Genomic DNA, 8,931 nt, shown 5'->3' with positions numbered 1-8,931 from the left:
AAATTAAAGCGACTTTTCTTACTCGTAGCGAGTTATCTTATCAAGACAATTTAGTTGGTTCTACTCTCCACCCTTCTTTCTTATACAGTTCTGGTTCATGAGCCCGTCATTTGGAATCAGAGCAATTTTTCTTACTCGTAGCGAGTTATCTTATCGAGTTTGTTTAGTTTGTTCTACCCTCCACCTTTCTTTTTTATCCAGTTCCAGTTCGTGGGCCCATCACATTGATTTTACAATTTGACCAAGATTTGACTCCAATACTTATACACATACACTCGGCCATGCATGTAAAAATCATGGAATGTTCTTTCACAAAAAGCTAGGCCTAAAGACACCAAATGAAACACCAATTGGACATAATCTAGCTTAATTACACACAATTGGAGGCTAAGGGTCAATAATTATGCACAATCTAGCCTAATGAAGCCCAATTTCATCAAATTGACTCATGTAAGCCTAAGTAATCGACACTTACAGAAAATTACAGAATGATAAAAGTTCAATTTGATGCTACTTTCACACAATTGGTCGCAATTAAAGTTAATCTTAGTGAGGTCGAGTTATTAGGAGTTTGATTTCATGCAATTAACACTCTAATTGACCCAATTAGCCACAAATTAGACTCAAGTTAGACAAGACCAGAGCTGACCCGGAACCAATTGAAAGGATTTTAGCCAAATTTCAACCTAATTAGACATGCCACTACTCAATTAATCCTAATTGAGCACTAATTATGCAAAATTAGCAAATATTTAGCAAGATTAGGCTACCCTAGTGTATATAAATGAAATTAATCACATAATCCTATCCTCTACCATCCCTATTAGCATGATATTAAGAATATCTACGATTATCTTAAACTGATTACCATGAAAATGCCCGAAAAACCTCGAATATCACTAGGAACTTGCACAACAAGTAAAGAATAGGGAAAAAGAGGGTGAGACCGGCCCTTACACGAGCTAGCAAGTTCGCATATGGGGCCGACCAGCCTCTGGTCAAACCGAGCTCTACCTTTTTCTGACCAAACTTTGAGAAATCGGCTCCAATTGGGAAAATGGACCTTCAATATGGGCTTTCTTACTAATTTGGGAAGAACCTAGGCTTAATTTAGTGAATTTTGGGGTCAAATTGGCATACCCTGCGCATGAAATTGGCCAAAAGTCCCCATTTAAAAAATGCCCATCTATTTATAGGTAAATGGGAGTCGGGGTCGATTTGCAAACATCAAAACATCTGACGCCAAAATGAAAAATAATATCGAATTTTGAGAGCTCCATAGGGCTTTAGCTATCCAAATAGATAAGTCTAGCCAACTGGAGGGTCGGCACGGTTGGTAATCGCGCTTTCATATTTTGGCATGTACCATTTGCACCCCCATACAGGGGCTCGGTTTTCAACCGTGCTCCCGTCCTAAAATTCTACCTCGGTGGAAACTAAGTTCAACCACTTCGAATTGATCTAATTTTGTTGGAAATAATTGCAAGTTTGCCTTCAAACTTGTCAAAAAATTTCATTTTCACCCTTTGCGAGATTTTAGAGCACATCTGAACAGAGAAAAATTACCAAAAAACATCCACAGGCATGAAAAATAATTATTTGACCAAAAAACACCCGACATGAATATTTCTAACTAAGTGAGAATGTCGATTTTCCCTTCTCGAACCTTTTTCATATTGAATAAATTATGAGAATATGAGGGATTTAATAAGAGAACATTAAGGTGACTTCTCTAGTAAAAAATACAGGTAATTAGGGTTTTGGATAAGGTCCTCAGAGTGTATGCGTCACATTTTAAAATTCGTTTTACACGCATGATCTCGGAAAATGAAAATTGCTAATTATCCCGCATTATTTTAAGAATGGGCACCGAAAGTGAAAATTATATAGTTGACACTTAAGGACTTATCTGTTGAATGTTCAAGGTCCCGTCTTCTTATATCTAGTTCTTCATGTGCTTCTTGGGGTTTTTCCAGCTTTATGATCCCGCTATGCTCTTGAGATTGTTGACCTAGCCCGGGCCAAACCAATGTGTTTACACTTTACTAAAGCTGGATTGGGATGAAACTATTTCCTCTCGTAGAGATCACTGGGAAATGCAGTCCGAGGCTTTACAAGGCCCGTTAACTCAACCAGCAGCCAAAGATACAATTTTTTCGAAGTTGGGGAGCAAATCGGAACAGCTAAAGTAACTTGCAAGCATGTTTTATAATGTTTTCTTTCTTGCCAACGGGGATGCAATAATTGACATTTCATGACCAAGCTCACTCCACTCTACCCTTACTTTAGTGACGAGGTAAAACAATTTAAGACTTCACCTCCCATCGACTTCTTAACAGCATTCAGAAACACCATCCCCGAGAAACATTTATTTCATAAATCAGGATTTTGTTTAATTAAAAGATACCCGGGTCAATTACATCCGGCCATTTGGTTCCAGGCTATGGTGAAGGCTAGAATTCCCTCTTGATAACATTCGGTCTCGAGCTATTGCCACACCCTCATATGCTAGAACCATTGGAAAACAGCCAAGGCTAGAAAGTTTGTCAGATTTGCAACTTTTGAAGCCACTGAAAATCAGCATGTAAACTCAAGATAACAATTGGACAGGTAAACAAACCATCCCCACCCATGAGTGCATGCGGTGTATACAAGTGGAGAGAGAAGTTGACGCGACACATTAAAATTGACATACTCTAATTCTACAGGGGACTTCATTACCTAACTCTACAGGGGACTTCATTACCCGCCAGGAATCGAGTTTGTTAAAGTGTCTAAAGCTTTTACCTGGTGCCCAGTCCTATTGTGCTTCTATGACCATATTGACTGATGCCATTCATTTGGCAGCAGTCAACCCTTTTGCTTATTCTTCTTTTCTTGCATGGTGCTGCAGTGGATCGCACAGACCTTGGTTAGGCAGGGTTGCTATGGGAGGAGCCGCTCTGATTGCCCAGAAAACGAACAACAACACAGGTAATGTTGTCTGCACTACCCCTCTGGTACGCCTCTTGCAGCAGCTGCTTCGCTGCTTCCTCGGGATCTTGGATTGGTTTTATCATTGCAACGGCCTCCTGCACAAAATTGAAGAAAAGATACAAGTGAAATGAACACAAAAGGAAGTCTATGCCAAAAGGTTCTTATTGCAGAGGGAATGACAGCTCAAATTTTAGGTGTAATACCATACTCAAGGAAACATTATTCCCAAAATAACATTTCTCCTTGTAAGAGTAGTAAAACAGAGATGAACCTCATTGGTGACAACATCCCACAGCCCATCGCTAGCAAGAATGAGGAACTCGAGCGTGCTGTCAACCTTTTCCTCCTGCAATTTTCTGCAGTTCTGTTAGCAGCTGCACGATTAAGAACCCATGATAGTTTGACGGTAATCATTGCCTAATGATTACTGTGCAGTTGCGATAGAAGAGTAACGAATCCCGTTGACTACAGAGAGAACTCCGATATTTTCCTTTTTACACTTTTAAGGATCAGGGTAAAAAAGCTCAGCAGAGGCCCCAAATTACGCAACTTAGAAAATGGCAACCGGACCTGAATCTCAGGATCAGCCACTACATACTGCTTCAACAGCCGGTCACCAAAAGCGCGAGAGACAGCAAGAACACCCCCAACTCTCCATGTACCTATGCAAGAATAAATTTGACAATCAACACCGCACACTTCAAAATATGGAAATAAGTATGTAAATGAAGGGGATTTGGGGGGGGGGGGGGGGGGGGGGGGGGGGGGGAAAGAAAGGGTAAAACTTACCAGCCCACATCACAAATCCTCCTGCATCTTCGATGCGCTGACGCTCGTCTGTTTGATCTGGCTTGTGATCTCGAGAAACAGCGAAGGCTGGGAATATCACAGAACGATTACAGATGAATTATAACTAAAAGAGAACAAACTCACTTGATATAAAACTAGTCCACAGCAGAGGTTTTACCTATGCTCTTAAACCAAAAAATATATCTTAAAGAAACAAGTCAATTGATGATGCAAATTGAAGAAAATGTCGTGCTAATGTTACAAAAGTAACAAGAGAAGTGCAAGCAAGATATAAATCTGTATCAGCATGGAACCTTATATTAGTCACAATACCTCACCAATCAAAAGAAATATTGGTGTCATTTCTTCGGCAATTTGGAAAATGATCTACTGGAAGGCATTCTTTTTTTTCTCAAGAACATTAATTTCTACAACTTATCTACAAGCAAAGCACCAATTGGGGGGGGGGGGGGGGAGGGTGGGGAAAAGAGAATGAAAATCCTTTGAAGGAAAAGATCTCAATTAATTAAAACAAAAGAAATTCGTCAGTAACTGCAAAACATTCCAATCTACATAATCAATTTTACAGCATGTCTCAAATGATAATTCACAGGAAGATTGGACTTCCCTATGCCGAGCTACCTAACTGGAATATGAAAGATCAATGCAATTATCCGTTGAAGGTGACAGTAGGGTTGCCTACGTAAAAGGAGGATGTTGTCACAGCAAAGGAAGCTAGGAAGGCCAAAGAGAAGGAAGAGATGTGAGAGAATGAATGTGATTTGAGAGCAAACGAAGCACTGCACATTCATTCTATTTGTCCTCAAAAGGGGCCACCGCCACAAAGCAACCAAGTTTGAATAAAACAAGTCCAAGTATATTTGCAATAACTAAGAAAAAACTATTTTATGGAACGGAAAGCAACAGAGGATTCTTCAAATTACATACAGCCGCTAAGGAAAAAATTAGATTTAAAGGAAGACGAAGAAAAGCTTAGTAGTTCGCTAAGGAATGTGGAGGTTCAGGGCATTAAGTCTCACCTTTTCCTCCCCTGCATATTACAGCTCGAGAATCCCCAACATTTGCAACAAGTAAACGGTCACCAACAAGGATTGCTGTGGAAGCAGTGGAACCAGCATCTCGATTCTGGTTATTCTCAGATTTCAAAAATTCAGTGTCCGTATGGTTATATGCATCAGCTGCATGAAAGATGAAGATTGTAAAAAGAAAAAAAGAATCAAGCATAGGATTTAAGCACTTAAGAAATCAGTTTCTTTGAAACGGCAATAAGCTGATACTAAGCAACCACTAACCTATTGCTGATTTGGTATCAGTGATAAATTTTGGATGCTTGATTAAATTACTGAAAAGGTTCTGCTTCACATATTCAGCAGCCCGTGCACCCCCATGACCTGGATCATCCATCAACAATTATGGAATATCGTCAACATATTCTTCCTGTGCTTTAAATTAAAGCATATAGAATATAATAGTGGATAATAGACCAACTTTGTTTTAAGTCAAAGAGTGAAATAATTCATAAGTTCCTTTAGAAGTTTACACTTATGCAGACACATCATTGTCACTGCAGATAGTAGTTTATATTAATCATCAAGAATGAATTACAATTACTGCATCACAACAAAAAAAACTAAACAATCTACTAAAAGGGCCTTTCGAGAAATTTGAATAGAAATCAAAGTACCCATTTCTAAGTAACCAAAAATGTTTCAAAGTTACACGATAACTGTAGAAGTCAAACCCCGGAAAATTATTTTAAGTAAATAAGACAGAACAAGGTTATCCAAAGGCATAACACAAGTTGCTTCAGCATTAGAGAATTCCCAGATAACACCATAACAAAATACCCCAACCCAAGCTGCCCTCAATTGATCTCAATATAATGCAGAATCATTAAGGCAATAGCCAATAAACTGGAAAGCAATAGCATCTCCCATGATACAATTAGTAAAAAGCAAGGCGATATGAATAAATTGAATTTTCTAATTTATCACTTAATCTTCATATAACCTGATCAACAGATAAAGCAGTAGATGCATAAATCATCCACATTTAAACAAAATTCGTTTGCAAGAGGAACAAGAATGAACAAATACACTATGTGATTCTGCAAGAGAGAACCTAATCTAAAAAATAAATGAAGATTTTACTACTAAGGTAACATCAGAACTCCTTTACTACAACATATTTTGTTGTTCTGCAAAATGTCTAGGCAAGCTCAGCAGCTTAAGTACTGCCAAAACCCATTAAAATTGTTATGATCATAACACACTCCAAGGTTCAAATAATCTGTAGTCTGTACAAGAAAAGACTGCTCCCAATAATCTATGTCCACTCAGTAAGCCAGAGACATCCAATTACTGATCTACATGCTGCATCTACTTATTTTGCTTATTACTTCTGAATGTTGGATTGATGTTCTATGATAACTTTCTCTAAAGGAGATAGTGTCATCATAAAGGTAACTAGATCTTGCACGTTGATTTGCACACCATTTTCTAATTCGTAGACTTACTTATTTGCTTTTATGCATAATGGAACACTCAAACAGGAGACCTAAGGAGAGCCAATACCATCAAAAACTCCAAAAAGGCCAACTATCTCCCCATCAACCCCATCAATTCTTGTCTCGTAGAAGTCCTCCATTGAAGATCTTTTTCCTGGGGAGCTTGCAAATCCATAACTGAATTTCCCATTCTGACTGAAAACAGAAATACGAGATGTTAGATTAAATAAGGAAAGAATTCTGTTGAACTACTGCAGTTTATCAGGTTCTATCAGTCAAATCAGACAGCCTTCATCAGAGCACACATGCTGATCTCCTAAGTCTTAGCAAAGGATGTTCGACATCAATTAGAAACATTAGTTCCAGTAGACATGTAAACAAATGTAGAAAGATAAGCCCCAGAGTCAAGGGCCAAAGAAGGCAAATCAAAACATTAGAAAACAAAGGCTGTATGAGAGTGAAGTCAAGCTGTAAAGAATGCAGTGCCTGTTTAGGTCAGGTAAATTTAATCACACCACTTCATAAAACTTCAGGGAGCCATTTTATCTTATTGTCCATGTACTGCATAGAGTTACTGGCAAGCAGAAAAATCACAATATGCACTTCCATGTACAAAGTTAAAGCCTCATGTCTGTATGGTGGAGGTCATACCAACTCTAGCACATAGTAAGTACAATGGAAGGACAAAGACATATCAGTTTAGGCTATGCTGCCTTACTACGCGATGAAAGCCGCAGCATTCATTTTCCTCAATATGAATATGTGAGAAGAAACTTCCAGATTCTTCTCTCTCTGTTTTTTTTTTGTGGGGGCGGTTGAGAAACATCCAGAATAATAGGAAGGAAGCTTCACTGGGATGCATCGGGCTTTGTTTGGGAATGGAATAATTATATTTATTTAGGGTTATAATGATAGTGTTGTTGACTTATGAGAAAAAAGTGAGAAAAAGTAATGAATAATTGAGAGAAAGTAATGAATATAAGAAAAAGGGAAAAAGTAATAATTGTATTGTTAAATTGAAGATAAGTGGAGTTAAAGTGGAGTGGAGTTAAAAAAAAATTTATTTGCCAAACAAGGGTACGATTGATCAGCGAAAACATCAACAACTCCATATGGGATCAGTTTCTAGACAAGAAATAAAAGCTTGGAACATTATATCCTCATTTCACGATAATGGAGAAATAGTTGGACAGGTAACAAGACCCGATTCTTTTCATTACAAAACCAATAAACCGGTAAAGAAGAATATGTTGTGGAAATTTTTTCTGCTTTCTATGAATCTTGATCTGCAGAAGCTCCACTTAATATAGCACCGAAGTTACATGTGAGAAATCTGATGCAACGACGATCGAGATGAGTATGCAGTCCATAATAGACATCAAAGACAGTTATTTGCTGCTGATTTTGGGAAGTAAATAATTAAAAAAAGGCACATATGCTGAAGGCATCGCTCAAAACCCATCATTATAGCATACACCAAAACGAAAGTTCTAATTATGCCATCCCTTATCAATAGAGAGCTATCTAATCAAGCACTACCAATTTTCTTTTATAGGATGACAATTATCATATGGAACCCCAACCATCAAAACAAAATGTTCCCTTGCATATATCATTGCTAATAGCTTAATAGACAGAATAACCACCACAACAACTATGTTAAGAATAATAGTTACTAAATAATAATGATTCATGTTTATGACCCAAAAAAGGAGGATTAACATCACCCCTGAAAAATTTGCAAGTGAATATTTTGTGGGTAGGGAATAGAGAGTACAACCTGAGCCCTCCACCGCTTACAGGTGCATCATCGGTATGAATCTGGGTTGAAGATGACAATACTGAATTGAGATAACCCATTTTATCCCCTGAATCGCAAAACTCCAGTGCTTGGCTCTCTTCGATCAACAAACTCAGACACGACGACAACAACAACAACAACAACAAGCGTAGCAAAGGCTTGCTCTCAAATTTGGTAATACAAAAGCAACGAACCCCAATCACCAGAACATTCATGAGATCTTGCAAGAAATCCCTACTTATCAGGCTTAACCTGCAAAAGGCAAACCCGAAAAACCAAAAATTGCAACTTCAGCTTACGCAAGAGCCATATGGGGGTTCACAGATCATACTAATCCATCGCGCGAAGGCACCAATTTAAATTCAAAGAGCCGCCTCAACGCCCAAGCAACAAGAAACTGAAGAAAACAAGAAAATCAGCCCGTACCTGAGGAAGAGACGACAATTGAAATGCCATAGAAGAAGATTGAAACAGGTAACCTTAAAATGCGCTAAAGGGGGAAAGAACTACGATGAAAGAGGGCCAGGGAAAGCGGTGAGAGAGAATGGGAAGAAAGAAGATGACAACGATGAATTTGGGCTGTTTGTTTGGTTGGCTCTCGGCCAAGAAAGAAAGAACGAAGAATAATTGAGGAAATAAAAAATTAGTAATTAAAAAAAACAAAATTTGAGAGTAATTAATTACAATAATAAGGATGAAAAAAAAAAGAAAATGAATTTGCGATTTGGGCTTTACGAGGGGAGCTGCGGCTGGCTCTACCGCTGCCAGAAATAGAGACCGGTAAAGACATGAAAGATCAGACGCGAGAAAAGGACCGAGTAAAAAAAAAAAAAAATTT

The 8,931-nt window shown here is 38.3% G+C and overlaps 1 protein-coding gene across 1 annotated transcript; it reads right to left on the bottom strand.

The window, feature by feature from the left end:
• Positions 1-2,517: 2,517 nt before the first annotated feature.
• On the bottom strand, positions 2,518-8,699 carry LOC116192111 (probable protein phosphatase 2C 59). Its single transcript, XM_031520556.1, has 9 exons — positions 8,520-8,699; positions 8,073-8,345; positions 6,360-6,487; positions 5,079-5,177; positions 4,806-4,964; positions 3,766-3,852; positions 3,547-3,638; positions 3,248-3,322; positions 2,518-3,071 (listed from the first exon to the last, which is right to left on the bottom strand). Exons 2-9 carry the CDS (start codon positions 8,306-8,308, stop codon positions 2,913-2,915), a joined length of 1,035 nt encoding a protein of 344 aa, XP_031376416.1. The 5' UTR covers positions 8,309-8,345; positions 8,520-8,699; the 3' UTR covers positions 2,518-2,912.
• Between the last annotated feature and the right edge of the window lie 232 nt (positions 8,700-8,931).

The sequence above is a fragment of the Punica granatum genome, chromosome 1 (assembly GCF_007655135.1).
Source record: "Punica granatum isolate Tunisia-2019 chromosome 1, ASM765513v2, whole genome shotgun sequence".
Classification (NCBI taxonomy): domain Eukaryota; kingdom Viridiplantae; phylum Streptophyta; class Magnoliopsida; order Myrtales; family Lythraceae; genus Punica; species Punica granatum.
The sequence above is the reverse complement of the archived record's forward strand: the minus strand, read 5'-3'. Positions and strand labels throughout refer to the sequence as shown.

What these genes read in the sequence shown, in the direction of transcription:
- LOC116192111 (XM_031520556.1), bottom strand. Translation starts at nt 8,308, where the DNA reads ATGAATGTTCTGGTGATTGGGGTTCGTTGCTTTTGTATTACCAAATTT. An exon ending in TGATACCAAATCAGCAATAG is followed by an intron (nt 4,965 to 5,078) that starts GTTAGTGGTTGC and finishes TCTTTCATGCAG; the next exon opens with CTGATGCATATAACCATACG. An exon ending in TGGCTGATCCTGAGATTCAG is followed by an intron (nt 3,323 to 3,546) that starts GTCCGGTTGCCA and finishes AGAAAATTGCAG; the next exon opens with GAGGAAAAGGTTGACAGCAC.